At 43.0% G+C, this 16,098-nt stretch overlaps 1 protein-coding gene across 1 annotated transcript in view; it reads left to right on the top strand.

Moving 5' to 3' along the window:
- PAN3 (poly(A) specific ribonuclease subunit PAN3) overlaps positions 1-16,098 on the top strand; it is a 69,361-nt gene that overhangs the window by 31,178 nt on the left and 22,085 nt on the right. Inside the window, exons 3-6 of the mRNA XM_083169860.1 lie at positions 5,445-5,511; positions 6,734-6,804; positions 8,285-8,347; positions 14,209-14,359. Of these exons, the coding sequence (XP_083025986.1) occupies positions 5,445-5,511; positions 6,734-6,804; positions 8,285-8,347; positions 14,209-14,359 (352 nt within the window). The remainder of the gene's footprint in view (positions 1-5,444; positions 5,512-6,733; positions 6,805-8,284; positions 8,348-14,208; positions 14,360-16,098) is intronic.

Raw genomic sequence — 16,098 nt, 5'->3', positions numbered from 1 at the left:
GTACTTGGCCCTGGAGCTACTGAATTACTTTAGCGTGAAGGCCGCCATTTCCTGAGATAATGCCCAGGACCAGGTACCTTAAGCTGCAGCCTCTGTGCGAAGTGCCAGACGTGATGCAGCTGTCAGGTCACGACTAGCCTTGAAAGCTTACACAACACAGGTTTCTGTTAACGTCTACATTTCCAAATGTAAAAACACATCTAATTCTATGTAACATTTAGATATACAGATATATCTTAAAATGAACAAAAAATTGTTGACCCTTCCACATATATATATATATATATATATATATATATATATATATATATATATATATATATATATATATATATATATATATATATATATATATATATATATATATATATATATATTTTTTTTTTTTTAATCCAGTGATTTTATTGTTTTCCAATATTAATATTACAATAAAAGTGAAGAACAAAAGACAAACATTCACAAATACAAAATTGTACTCTCCTCTCCATGGCCCTTATTCTGGTTGGTGCGTATATTTCCGATTTATTTCGGGGAGGTCCGCACGCCACGCTGTGCGGACATCGTACGAAGAAACGCCCACCGGTCTTCCGCATTCGGACGGACTCACTCTTTAAGAAGAGGGTGTGTTTTACGGACGACATCCAAACCTTTGCGTGTGCGGTGGACACACACATATTCTGCATGGTCTTACAGCGTATGCACGGTCTTACCGCGTCAGAACGGACGGGAACCTGGCCGTACGCACCGATGCGGTGTATTTCCGCAAAACTCACCACTATTATCTGAACACCGAAACCTGTAACATGACCCACTTATGCAATTAGGCAACCTCATTAAAAAGGGATTTTTTTTAATGGTCATCTATTATTTCTCAAATTGATAATTAAACACGTTACTACCACTTTATGCAGCATATATTTGTGTGTTTAGTAATGGTCCATTTAAGCTACAAGGTTTCCAATTGAAGCAATGACAAGAGTGTAATTAATGAGTAAAGGAGTGGATTGTATTGTGTTCAGCTGAAATTGGTTGAGGTGCGCCCGTACTGATTGGGCGTTCCGAATGCCTAGCGCATGACCGAGTGGTGTCCGCAAAGCAATACTTGCTTATGAAGACCGCATGTTTCCTGCCTTTTTGTTCGCGTGCATTCGGTGTGCTGTCTGAATGTACGCGTACCAGAATTAGTGCACTCCCTCGTGTACGCCCATGTTTATGCCCAGTTTAGCCCACTTTGAAACTACGCCCCTGTGTAGTTCCGAATGACGCCCATATTTCCCGAGTGAATGCGGTGCACATTTCTGTACGGTATTGGTGAGAACAAGTACGGAGACCTTGCGTGGCACATGCGCATAGCGTTGCCCACGCATGCGCAGACGGCTAAAAAACGCCATCCGAAAGAGTGCGCGAAAGTACGCACAGACCAGAATAAGGCCCCATGTGTGATTCTTCATAAAGAGTGTAGTGGGCAAATACAGTTGACCCTTCCATATTTTTAGTGTGTAAATTACAAACGTGTCTGACAGTAAACATCACAGGCAACCTCTTTTACATTTCTGTGTAATGTAGACACCCCCCCCCCCCCAGAATGATCATGATCGTGAGAGGACCATATAATGGTTGCGCAATCTGTTGGAGCATACGATTTGCATATGATCCGATCACGATCAGTACCCAGTTGAAGGGATCGTTTTCAAATCCTGACTGCAGTAGGTATGAAGTTTTGTTGACACTAGACCAAAAAAATTAAAAAACTGCTGCAAGGAGACCAGCAGCACCATGTGAAGCTGGCGATCTCCAACAAGGTAGAACACGAAACAGTCAGTCATAACATCCATTCTTACATTCCATAACATATCAGCGCTCTATCCAAAAGTTAGAATAGCAGATTAATTTAAAAGCCCCGTAATGCATTTTTCTTTATTACCCGGGATCAGACGTGCGGTCAGCGGCACTTAACTTACGCATATTTACCCCATAGCGCCGGATCATAATTTTACTTCTGAATAACTTCCTATTGCTAATTTAACATGAGTGTTTGCAAGCATATAATATTGGTGTTATTCCATACCTGCAGTATCTTCTGTATCTTCATTTCCTGTTTGAGTTACAGGTTGAGTATCCCTTATCCAAATATCCGTTACCCAAATTTTTCGAAAACTATAGTCTACAAAATGTTTATTTTTTTTGGTACTCTTTACCTAGAAGGGCGCCCATCGCGGGCATCGCATGTACTAAAAAATCGCATGCGATGCGACCGACGTGATGACCGCGATTTCCCATAGGGAACAATGTTAAATGTCCCAATTTACCCGATTTTCCTGTTCAATGTCCCAATTGACCCGATTTTTCCATAGGGAACAATGTTAAATGGCCCACAGAGGCCAAATAGGCACCCTGAAGTGTGAAATGGCCCCCCCAATTGTTAACGCCACCCCACGATCAACGTCAACCCGAAGCGTGGCGAGCACAGCGGTACGCGTCCTACGACCTTTTCATACCCCCACTATCCACGTCGGCGTGGAGTTGAGAATAGAAAGTGTGGCGAGGGGACGCGGACACCTTCACAGGTATACGCGTCCCCTCGCGGGCTTCACAGCTGTCCGCGGGGCTCGCTGCGCTCGCCACACTTTCTATTCTCAACGACGTGGATAGTGGGGGTATGAAAAGGTCATAGGACGCGTACCGCCGCCCCTCGCGGGCTCGCTGTGCTCGCCACGCTTCGGGTTGACGTTGATCGTAGAGGGGGCGTTAACAATTGATGGGGCCATTTCACACTTCAGGGTGCCTATTTGGCCTCTGTGGGCCATTTAACAGTGTTCCCTATGGAAAATCGGGTCAATTGGGCCATTGAAATGGAAAATTGGGACATTTAACATAGTTCCCTATGGGAAATCGCGGTCATCGCATCGGTCGCATCGCATGCGATTTTTTTTTTGGTCGCATTCGATGCGACCGGCGCGATTTTTTTCCCTAACGATGCCCACGATCAAAATCGTGGGCGCCCTTCTATTTAAAGAGTACCTTTTTTTTTTTTTTTTTTTTTTTTTTTTTGGCTAAAACCATACTGGGCACATCTGTAACTGGCACTTAACGTGCAAGGAAATGATTGCTTGGCATTCAAATTCGGTGTCTAAGATAGTACACACACTGTGCTTCATGTTCTAAAGCAGGGATGGGGAACCTTCATCCCTCCAGCTGTTGTTGAACTACACACCAGCATGCCTTCTACATTTTTGCTGTTTGGCCATGTTAATACTGTTGCAGGGCATGCTAGGATGTGTAGTTCAACAACAATTGGAGGGCCGAAGGTTCCACATTCCTTTTTTTAAAGCCTTGTTTCATCCACAAATAAAGTATATTTGTGTGTATTTCATGTGTTTGATGTGCTTATAGCCCACTCCCTCTGAAAGCTAGCCTGCTACCTTCTGTGTTTGTGCATTTGTGAGAGAAGTGTTCTGTCTCTCTCTGTGTCTCTCTCTCTGTGTCTCTCTCTCTGTGTCTCTCTCTCTGTGTCTCTCTCTCTGTCTCTCTCTCTGTGTCTGTCTCTCTCTCTGTGTCTGTCTCTCTCTCTGTGTCTGTCTCTCTCTCTGTGTCTGTCTCTCTCTCTGTGTCTGTCTCTCTCTCTGTGTCTGTCTCTCTCTGTGTCTGTCTCTCTCTGTGTCTGTCTCTGTCTCTGTCTGTGTGTCTCTCTGTCTCTGTGTGTCTGTCTGTCTGTCTCTCTCTCTCTCTCCGTCTCTGTCTCTGTGTGTCTCTGTCTCTCTCTCTCTGTGTCTCTCTGTGTGTCTGTCTGTCTCTCTCTGTCTGTGTGTGTCTCTCTCTCTCTCTCTCTCTCTCTCTCTCTCTCTCTCTCTCTCTCTCTCTCTCTCTCTCTCTCTCTCTCTCTCTCTCTCTCTCTCTCTCTCATATTTTATATATATATACATCTCAGATCATTCATATCATACACATTCCTCAAGAGTGCATTTTGCAGTATTATCTGATGGTAGCTGTCATTTTAATTATTTATGAAAAACAGTGACGCCTAAATTAACAAATACCTTTTAGCATTGACTGTTTTTTTGAAACCATACAAATGTGAAAAATATAGATAGATAGGCACCGGAAACTGCACCTAAATATGGGGGTGTATTCAATGTTTTTTGCAAGCTGTGACAGCAAGCAGCGCTGCCTGCTCACTGTCCAAGCTCGCACGGTCAGTATTCATCTCGCCCCCTGCACACGCCGTTTCCATCTCGCTAGGTTTTTGTAGCGATGGGGAAACGGCGTATGCAGATGCTAAAACAACGAGGCTCGCGGCTAAATTCAGCGGGCTCCCTGCATTAGCCGTGAGCCTCACTGTTTGGGGGAATCCTCGCCGTTCTCGGACAGCGAGGATTTCCCCAGAACGTTGAATAGGGTGAGCGGCCGGCGTGGGGGTTAAACGGCGAAGATTCTATAACGCCGTTTAACCCCCTCACCGGCCGCATTCAATACGGCCCATAATGTGGAATAGGACTTTCTGTTGAATAATGTATTTTTTGGATACAGGATGCTGCTGCTTCAATCCATATCAAATGGGCCAGAATTTTAATAAATTGAATGCTTGACTCAGATTTTTATTTTATTTTAATGATTTTTATTTCTTCTGTGTGTGTGTGATGATCCCTGTAAGTACTCAGAAACCACCAGTACTTTATTTACTTTCCTATGAAGATGGCAATCATTTTTGTTTTATGATGTATTACCTTTTTCACTACAATATCCCCGATTAGAAAAGTTGGAATAAAAAACATAATTTTTAGCACATTTAAAGCTATGTTTTTGTCATATGACTTTCCCTGACTTAAATTTAAGTCCAAATTTATTTTTTTAAGTGTATTTTTTGGATTGTACTTCAGCCAATCGGAGGCATCCCATCTGGGCGGATTCTGATTGGCTGGCCAGTCTTTTTTAAAGTAATTATTATTTTTTTTATTCCTGATGCTCACCACTGCCCACCATGCTGCTTACCGTTGTCTTCACCGGACCTGCACATAGTTTTGCGCCAGTGGCCCATCACCACTAGCACACACCTACGGAATCGGACCCAATACATCACGGGTGCTAAAAAGCACCTGCAATGTGCCGCTGATCGGTCCAATCTAGATTTTATGTGCAGGAGGTTCAATCTGTAGAATCTGACCCGATGCACACGTGACAGCACATTGGGTCGGATGGGATTTCAAACGCCATCGACCGGATACACTAGGAATTGGGTCTTAAAGTATGAAAGGTCACAGAGCTCTGCTGTATGTCTACCCTGGATTTGTAGCTGGTCCAGAGTACGAAGTCCAGCATCTTTCCAAGCTCACAGAGATTCTATTTTAATTTTTTAAAATTAACTTGCAATCCATATTGTTCTAAAAAATATACTTTTTTTTTGTAATTATGTTAGTGTCTTGTAACAAGCCATTTTTCTTTTGCAGCGTATGACAAACAGCAGCAGTTCCCCAAGCCTTCTGAACGACAGTGCCAAGCCATACACAGGCCATGGTAAGTGTGAAAGTTGTTGCTTGGTGCAAAGTCATGTTAAAACCTTGGGCATGGGCAGGCAGTGCTTTCCAGGTGTCTGTGGCATGTTTCATTTGAGCTGCATCCATCTCATGATGGTTGCAACTTAATTGGCTCTAGGAATTGGAAAACTGCAAGAGGAACATGCCAACATTAAGGGCCTTATTCTAGTTTACTCTTTCTGACAAAATCCTTCTTAGATGGACAAAACCATGTGCACTGCAGGGGGGGAGATATAAAATGTGCAAAGAGAATTAGATTTGGGTGAGTTATTTTGTTTGTGTGAAGGGTAAATACTGGCTGCTTTTATTTTACACTGCAATATAGATCTCACTTTGAAGTAAAACCCCACCCAAATCTAATTATCTCTGCACAAGTAACATCTGCCCCACCTGCAGTGCACATGGTTTTGTCCATCTAAGAAAGATTTTGTCAGAGAGAGTGAACTAGAATAACCCCCTAAGAGAGGAATGTTCAGAGTGAACGCTGGATTTACCATGCAGTGAGAGAGCAGGGCCTGCTGCCCATAGTCCATCCAAAAGTTACCCACAGTGCACCAGTGCCATTGATATGTTTTTGTTGGTTGACATGCTTGTTAAGCTGGTGGAGCAGAGTGAGCCACGTGAAAATGAAACCCAGGGACGTGGAAAGCATCTATGTATACAAGCCCTAAGGATGTGTTGTTACATTCGCTAAGCACACACACAGACCTCATGCCGTAATGACTGAAGGTTTGCACAAATAACTTGCATTATCTGTCTAATGGATAGGGCTCTGTAGGGATTTCAGCAAGGGATGTGTGGCAGTATTGTGAGCTCCAGTTGTACAGTAGCGAGATAACTGAGCCATAGGATGCTGCTACAGTGCTCCTTCTCCTAGCTCAGTCAAGAGGAAGGAAAAATAAATTTGGTGTTCACATTTTTCGATGTCTGGCACAGCTGGCTTACCTACAGTGTAGGTAAGCCAGCTGTGTCACTCTCTCTGCACAAGTTACATCTGCCCCACCTTGCTTTTGTAAGTGAACCAGAATTGGGCCCGTAGTGTGGTGCTTCCCCTTTATGGTTAGGTGGGATAGAACCGAAGACTGGGGTGTTGTACAATAACAAGGGAAGAGACTTGTTTAACATGCTTAAGTCTTTTAAATGGTTCTTTGCCCACTTGATCAGACCTGTAATGTCCTAACCATATAATTATGTACTTTTAGATCCTTTAGGCTCTCCAGCCTCCAATCTCTTTAATGACTTTGCTGGCCTCAGCATTTCTCAGAGGCGAAAGGTAGGCGACCTTTACCATTATTTCTTTGGTTCCAGTGGTCTGTAATCTAAAACTATCAATACATTATTTAATGTTTTACAAATGCATTAAAGTTGGGGGGGGGGGGGAATATTAATGTAAATTTATACACAAACTCCTGTACAGTTACTGTATAATGCATAGTATAACACTTAGTACTGTATACAGAAGGCATAGTATAACCCTTAGTACTGCATACAGAAGGCATAGTATAACCCTTAGTACTGTATGCAGAAGGCCTAGTATAACACTTAGTACTGTATACAGAAGGCATAGTATAACACTTAGTACTGTATACAGAAGGCATAGTATAACACTTAGTTCTGTATACAGAAGGCATAGTATAACATAGTACTGTATACAGAAGGCATAGTATAACCCTTAGTACTGTATACAGAAAGCATAGTATAACACTTAGTACTGTTTACAGAAGGCCTAGTATAACCCTTAGTACTGTATACAGAAGGCCTAGTATAACCCTTAGTACTGTATACAGAAGGCCTAGTATAACACTTAGTACTGTATACAGAAGGCCTAGTATAACACTTAGTACTGTATACAGAAGGCCTAGTATAACACTTAGTACTGTATACAGAAGGCCTAGTATAACACTTAGTACTGTATACAGAAGGCATAGTATAACACTTAGTTCTGTATACAGAAGGCATAGTATAACCCTTAGTACTGTATACAGAAAGCATAGTATAACACTTAGTACTGTTTACAGAAGGCCTAGTATAACCCTTAGTACTGTATACAGAAGGCCTAGTATAACCCTTAGTACTGTATACAGAAGGCCTAGTATAACACTTAGTACTGTATACAGAAGGCCTAGTATAACACTTAGTACTGTATACAGAAGGCCTAGTATAACACTTATACTATGCCTTCTGTATACAGTACTTAGTGTTATACTGGGCCTTCTGTATACAGTACTGTTATACTATGCCTTCTGTATACAGTACTAAGTGTTATACTATGCCTTCTGTATACAGTACTAACACTTAGTACTGTATACAGAAGGCCTAGTATATAACACTTAGTACTGTTTACAGAAGGCCTAGTATAACACTTAGTACTGTTTACAGAAGGCCTAGTATAACCCTTAGTACTGTATACAGAAGGCCTAGTATAACACTTAGTACTGTATACAGAAGGCATAGTATAACACTTAGTACTGTATACAGAAGGCATAGTATAACAGTACTGTATACAAAAGGCCTAGTATAACACTTAGTACTGTATACAGAAGGCCTAGTATAACACTTAGTACTGTATACAGAAGGCCTAGTATAACACTTAGTACTGTATACAGAAGGCATAGTATAACACTAAGTACTGTATACAGAAACTTTTTGGTGGAAATCGTTGTTGTTTTCGTAGTGTTTTTAACACCAGTTTCCTGTAATGATGGCTGCTTATGTTCAAATACCATTAATTCCTTGTGTTTTGCCATACAAAGAAACCAGGAGGTATGAACTGGGAGTCTGCAGCAGCATGGGGCTGTGAAACAAGTCCGATGAAGGTGATTTGTATTTTTATCTTTGTATAATTTTAAGTGGGGACACTAATATGTGTGGGTTGAAATGTTTGGCTTGATGTGAATTGTCTATACTCCCTAAAGCTGGCCCCACATACTGTAATATTGCAGATGTTGTGACCTACAAATTATCTTCAGTGATGCATAATAATCTGGATCAGTAGGATCATTTCTGGACATGGCAGAATGGGCCATTGGTAGGTCTTCCAACTGCACGAACGGGCTGTAATGAAACCAATCTTGTCCAGCCAGTCAACCTGAGGGGTCAGTTGGTCTGATCTGATCCTGTGTGGCAAAACCAAATGATCCCAATCCTGTCACTCCTAAAAAGGCCAGTTTCTGTTCACCTTAAATTTGACCTGCAGTAGGCGTAACACTTGTCAGGCCACTCCCAAGACATCCGCAACGCTCTTAAACACGATTGGATGAGCCACTGATTATAAATTCTGTTCTCTGCCAGCTCCATTCTTCAACCTTCTCTCTTTTTTTTTTCTGCTGCTGCATATAACCCGCCCCAACCTTGCGTAGCGAATGTGTTCCTTTATGGACCTTTTTGTGTTCTCTTCTATGATTAATATAAGACATTGACACTGAAGTAATCTGTGAACTGTTCAGCTTCACATTAGCACTGCAGCGTAGTTGAATCAGAACAGCATGACAGTCGGTGTCAGGATTGTCACAGCTTTCAACCCACAATCCCTGCAAAATTACAATTACTAACTCTACCTCAGAAGGAGCCACCGGTTGGAGTGTGCTTAGCTGAGGGGGGTGTGTTGCTATTCAGAAACTTACAAAAAAGAACATTTTAGAAGTTCAATTGTAATCGGCTAACGATTTAACCACACACCTTTTTACATATGTATGTGTCATTTTGTAATTTAACATAAAAAATGCCCAAACTAGCAACCTGCTACAAGTATCTTTTTACTGTGATGCAACCAAAATGACTCTGGCACTAAATATCATATTCTACTGATCAACCCCATCATTGTCGGTTCTCTGCTTTTCTAGAGTAGTATTACAGGAACACGTAGGACTTGTGCATGGGATGTAATGCTCTCATCTTTTCAATTGATTGTTTGCTATAGGTTATGGTGGTTTCCTGTTTGCCTGTTGTCATTGTGCCCTGCTCATAAAGCAGATGTAACATGTGCAGAGAGATTTAGATTTGGGTGAGTTATTGGGGGAAATGTACTAAGATGTGTATTCTACTTCACATGTGATGTTGCTATGGGCAACCAATCAGAATTGAATTCTTATTCATTTAGCACCCTCTAGAACAGTGGTTCCCAACCCTGGTCCTCAAGTACCCCCAGCAGTGCACGTTTTCCAGGTCACACCACAGGTGCACTCATTATTCAGGCACATTTGAAAAGATCCACAGATGGAGCTAATTATAGCACTTGTGATTCTGTGTGGAGACCTGCAAAACATGCACTGTTGAGGGTACTTGAGGACCAGGGTTGGGAACCACTGCTCTAGAAGATAGTAGACCGGGTCTGATTGGTTACCCATATCAATATCACATGTGATGTACAATACACATCTTAGTAAATGTCCCCCATTTCGTTTCTGTGCAGGGAAAATGACTGCTTTATTTTGACACTGCAATATAGATATCAGTTTGAAGTAAACCCCCACCTAAATCTAATTCTCTGCACATGTTACATCTGCCCCACCTGCAGTGCACATGGTTTTGTCCATTTTGAGAAACAGTTTGCCTTTGCGAGTGAACCAGAATAAGGGCCATAGTACGAGGTATCGTATGCTATAACCCTGGCACAGGGCTCGACAAACCCCGGGCGCCAGGTCGCCATGGCGACCAGATTCTCCTTGCTGGCGACCAGATCCTGTAGGTGGTGTGGTCTGCTAAGGAGATGTCATAGGACGTGGCAGTGTCTCTTTGTTCCTGCCTACGCTCCTTTTATAACATTTGTAGCCAAAATACCCAGTGCATCTGCTCCAGCAGACAATAGTTAGCCCCTCCGTAGCCGAACCCCTCGCAGCATCTGGGTAAGTGGGTAGATCCTTGTGAGCAGTGTTCCGCTCTCAGACGCCGGGGCCTGACACACGTAATGAAGCCACGCCCCCAATTTCCGGAAGCTGCATATGTGTCGGCGCGGCTCTTCCAAACCTTCAGCCAGCGCACCCACCTGCAGTGCTGAGGAAGTGAGCGATGATGAGGCGACAGGGCAGGCGACTTGCTAGAGCGGGCAACTCTGCTGCTGGTGAGTGGCGGCAGTTAGAGATGTGGCGTCCATGACTGCCCCGGTCGTCAGTGTGGAGTCAGCACTGACGCCAATAGGACGGCCGGGCAGCAGAGGAAGTGCTGGTCCCACAGGATGGAAGGTGCTCTGCAGGGAAGGTGAGCGCCGGGGACAGCGGGACTATGTAGCCCGGTAACCCCAGGCAGCTCACCAGAACCAGACTGCAGCAGCTGAGTGCAGGCTGGGCTTTGGCGGTGGGCAGCTCTCTTCTCCCCTGCCACTCCCACTGAAGAAGGTGAGCAGGGAGAGACACCATGCCCACTGCACCGCTGGGCTGTCCCATCCCTGGCTGTAATCTGTTCATGTGCGGCGGCAGATGGTGCCCCTGTCCCCCTGTCTGTGTGCAGAGCACCAGCCAATGGGTGACTAGGCGGAAGGTGCCCACAGGGGGTAGGGTGCACGGAGGGTGTTCAGAAAGTAGGACCGATATTTGGGGCGATGAATGCAGGCGGTTGGCAGCGTCACAGGCTACTCGAATGTGTCTCACTGGACTACAGGGGACTACATATTTTAGGCTCTCCCCCAGCAACGACTGACTAGCAGGAGATATTTGCCCCACCTGCATACCCAGACCATGCCACTCTGCATGGATCCTGCCCCAGCCCATACCTACCCGCCTCAGGCCAGGTCCCCTCCTGTAACACGTAAAGTGCATCGGGACTGTATGGAGAAAGAGAATAGTCGGGACGGAGAAGGAGACGAATCAGGACTGGAGGGGAGGAGGATCACCATTTTAAATCTTCCTCTGACCTAGTATTGAAATGAGCAATCATTAATGTAAACTAAATTATTATCATTATGTGCTGCTGCAAGAGATAAGATATATATATATATATATGCTGCATTTCTAGAATGAAGTAATATTTTTTTTTTTTTGGGGGGGGGGTGATTTAGTATTTTAGTTTGTCTGGCTCCTACACTTTCATGCTGGCTCCTAGATTTTAGACAAATTTGTCGAGCCCTGCCCTGGCAACTGACTCAGCAGCTGGATAGCATACTGTTGATGTATCGCATGTGATCCCATTCACCACAACGGGATGCGATAATTCCTTATTGGAGCACTGACAATATTTGGATCCAGTCCGATGCACAGGAGAACGTGCATCAGATCGGAAATATAAGTAAAAGACATATGATTTGTGTTTTTTTCCCACTTGATTTATTGGTCTGTGTCGAAATCTTGGGGGGCCAAGTCGTACTAGTGTATGGCCACCTTAAAGCAATTAGCGTCACAGCTGATATTGTTAACTATATTGGCAGTATCACACAGCGACCGGTATAGTGCATACACACTGACTGATTATCTAACGGTAACGGTAAGTGACATCACCGGGTGTCACCACTCCATTCGTGCATAGTTTACTATATAGTCCACATTGAGCTGCATGTACAGACGACGGGGATAGGCTTGGGTTAATGATGCAATGCAGCCCTTCTGATCGAGATCTGTTAAAAACTCAGCTAGTGTGTGTGTGTGTGTGTGTGTGTGTCTTCAAGTGCGGGACCAGATATGATGATATGACGTGTCCCCTTTTTTGTGGTTTTAGAGCATTGGTAGAAATACTGTTTGTTTTATTAAATGCACCTGGAAAGAACAACATGTGTCCATTTAAGTGTGCTTTCCACTAATTCATGGCAAGTCTCTTTATATGGAGGAAAATCCGGTGAGCCCCAAGAAAATAAAGATTCTGCAGTGAAAGCCTCTATATCTGGTTCTCAGAATCCTGGTTATATAATCTGGCCCATACAGTCTCCCCTCCTCATGTTGTATTAATGTGCACCATTATTCACTTAGTCTCCAGTACATTAACTCCCGCACCCCACGCGCTGCTTCATAAAGGACGTGCATTAGTGTAAATTGTATAAACACACAATTTGCCATGTTTAAATGAAGTGTCTATTCCAAATCTATGACCGCATGCTATTGCGGAGCTGAACAGTGGAACAGGTGCAAGTTAATTGGCTCTACCGTTTCATATAAAATGAAATGACTGTTCTATTGTAAAGTACAATGCTTGGCTGCTCTGATGATACAGCTTTGTGTGAAATCGGGAAGCATCACAAAAGGCTGACATTATACTCCTACAAGGTTACCGCGCTCCTCATTTCACTCTTCTGTCAGATTGTTCCTTCTTGAGGGGATTACTTGAACATTTTGTTGGAGAATGTTGTTATCAAAATGTACTTATGTGAAAGGTCTGGTCTTACCCATATACATGATCAAACAGATCCTTGTTGGCTTGAAATAAATGAAAACTGTCAAAATTTGAGATTTGTTTTACTACTAAAGTAAAGCTATGTACACACTTCGTTTTGCTTTAGATTCAATTTTCTGTTAGATCTGGCATTAGATCTTCCCATTCAATTTGGCATTAGATCTTTACTTTTGCATTACATATCGATTTTGATATCGAATTCGATTTACATTCATGGTACATTGTACACATTCGATTTACTGGATGGAATTCGATATTTCTTTTCGATTTTGAGAAAACGGGAGGGCGCATCGAATCGAATGTAAGTGTCCTAAAAACTATTCGATGTGGATTTGATTTTGCTTCTATAAGCAAAGTCGAATCGAAAACAGGGAAAAATCGATGAATGTGTACACAGCTTAACTCTGTGTGTGTGGAGGAGGGGTGGTTGGGGTCAAACATACCTATGACGCATTGGGTTCATTTCTAGTGAACATTTATCTGTGTGCATTAAAAATACTCCATGGCGTGTCTACATAATGTACTTCTTGTGTGTGCACATGAAAAAGTGTCCGTCATAGGGATCAGCGGTGTGACAGAGGCGAGAAATGCGGATTTAATAGCTGTCCAGCTGTTCCCCCTCTCCAGGGGCTTCTCTGTGTCCACCTCTGTGCCCATGGCTGTAGTAATTTATGGTGACCACAAGCACAGCTGACACCTTGCATAGAACCATTGATTACTGCAGCAGATAGAATTTCAGAGCGTATATAAGCTTCGGGCATTTAGAGTGTCCTCCAAAACGGTCAGCATAGGAACGATTTGTATCCTGGTACACCACGGGATAGCTTCTAAATGTCCAATGGGATTGTTGAACACCGTTTTTCCTTCTCGCACAGCTAATAAAATCAGTATGTCTAAAGGGCCCCATACATCAGCAATTAATTGTGACAATGTTCAGATATGGAGATGATTGCCACAATTAATTTTAGATGTGTGGGCTCCCCCTTTTGGCAATCCCAATCAAAATCGCCAATCGATTGCTTAATCAGATTTTTAAACATGCTTAATAATCTGGTATTATCTGCAGATCTTTTTTATATGTGTGGGCATTCCCAATTAGTCGTCTTCATCTATTTACATTATGAACAGCTGAAATGACAATCGATTGGGCAATTTCCAGATATGAAGATGCAATCTTTAGATGGAAAAATCTGCCGATCACTGAAATAAATCTGTAATGTGTGGGCAAAGTCGGATAGATTGTAAAATCCATTTTTCAGGCCAAAAAATCCCTGTATCTGGAAATCCATAAATTGTGATTGCTGATGTATGGGGCCCATGACACTAAGAGCCGAGATCTTTAATACATGTCTCCTGTTTTCAGGCTCCAAATCCTACTGCCAGCGAGTTTATACCCAAAGGAGGATCCACCTCACGATTGAGTAATATGTCCCAGCCCAACATGTCTGCCTTCTCTCAAGCGTTATTCTCTCATCCAACTATGGGAGGTCCTGCTGCAGCTGGTCTTGCTCCAGGTAACTATATCACCGTTTGGATACATTTCATTTACCTCCACTTTTCCAATTTGCTGTGTTGCATCATATTCAGTGTCTATAGTAACAACTTTGCTGTCCATTGCAGCTGCATAGCAACAGTATGTTCCTTACTGTTTAGCAGGGGAAACCACTTTCTGTGTGGCCAGTGTCTCCATCTGCACAGCACACTTGCACACCATTGTTGTTGATGCTCCTAACTGTCCTTCTCGGTCTGCCAGGTCCTGTGCTCCTCGACTTACACCAAGCATCTTTTTCACTCAACTAAATGCCTTTAGGTCCATACACACTAGCTGACTATGCCCAGCGTGTATGGACAGCGATGATCGCTATCATAACTGGGGGGAAAACCGCTCAGTGCGTACACACAGCGCTATGCAAAGCCGCCCTCCATGCCATTCATTTGCTGGTAATACAAGCAGATAAGTTGCTTTCCCGGCAATGATGCAGGAGCGCGCAGCAGCACTCCTCGCCGGGCCCTACACACTGGGTGTCTTTGTCAGTGTGTATGGGCCTTAAGTCGCAGTGAAATGCGACCAAACAATACTGCAGTCAATAAGAGGCATATCTAAATAAAAAGACTGCTACACTGATTGGTGCTTCTTGTGCATCATGGCATGTTGTGGCCGTGCAGCACATCTGTACATAGAAAGCTTCTGCGATCATTAATGCTGCTTTCAGACCGCAAAACTGGCTTTGACCAGGTATTTTAAAACGTTTCTAAAAACGGGTCTGCCAGCTAATACCCCTTTCACACCGCATGTCTTTAAACGGTATTTCAGTGCAGTTTTTGTTCCTTCGCAACACTGAACCCGTTTTAACCCACAAAAAATGGGTCTGAAACTGGTAGGACTCTGCTTTATTACCGTTTAGAAATACTAGTTCAATAGAACCGGTAAATTCACTCTGCACCTTTCAGACTGCACAAATTACCATTTTAAAACGGCAAAATAACGGGTAAAAAGTGCGGTCTGAAAGGGGCATAACTTGCATCCCATGCTGGAATGATATCTGATTCATTTTAATCACTGCTTTCAGATTCTATCACAGTTCTAGGATCACTTGCTTCTTTAATTTACGCTGTATCAGGAATGTAGGACACGTTATAGCGTTTGGTTATATTATTATGTAGGACATGTGTTTTTTTTTCTGTCCCATGTATGTAATCTAGTTCAATGTTTTTAGAAATTCTAAATGTGTAGATCAAGAGGAAGTCGGAACTCTAAGCCCAGAAGCATCCGCTAGTTGAATCCTATAAGGGAAAATGTTCCATCCTGACCACATGTAGGGCATTCACATAATTCTTTGCCTCTATCACCCTAACTGCATAATTTACTATGGCTGCTTGATTTAATCCATATTTACATCCATCTTTCTAACCTTCCCTTACTACCTCTGTAGTCTAATTATCCGCACATCCCTTTGTTTGTGATGGCAGTGTGATTCTCAGGGCCTGTGTCCTGGTCACCTGTATGCTACTAGGTGTAATATACTCCTCATTCTAAATCTTCTTATTGTCCTTGAATTTATGTGAAGATCTTTAATTAGGTCACCATTATCTTAGGCACCTCCTCTCACAAACCAATCCCCTTAAGTTTGGAGACTTTCATTGAACTCTTCCATAACAAAGTACAGTACTCAATCTTCAGCCCTTTTTATGCTCCCAATTATACCCCATATCCAATAGTAAATGTACATTTGTTTATGGCTCTTTCTTTGCA

This window comes from Crinia signifera, chromosome 2 (genome assembly GCF_055691185.1).
Source record: "Crinia signifera chromosome 2, ASM5569118v1, whole genome shotgun sequence".
NCBI classification, from domain to species: domain Eukaryota; kingdom Metazoa; phylum Chordata; class Amphibia; order Anura; family Myobatrachidae; genus Crinia; species Crinia signifera.
The sequence above is the reverse complement of the archived record's forward strand: the minus strand, read 5'-3'. Positions and strand labels throughout refer to the sequence as shown.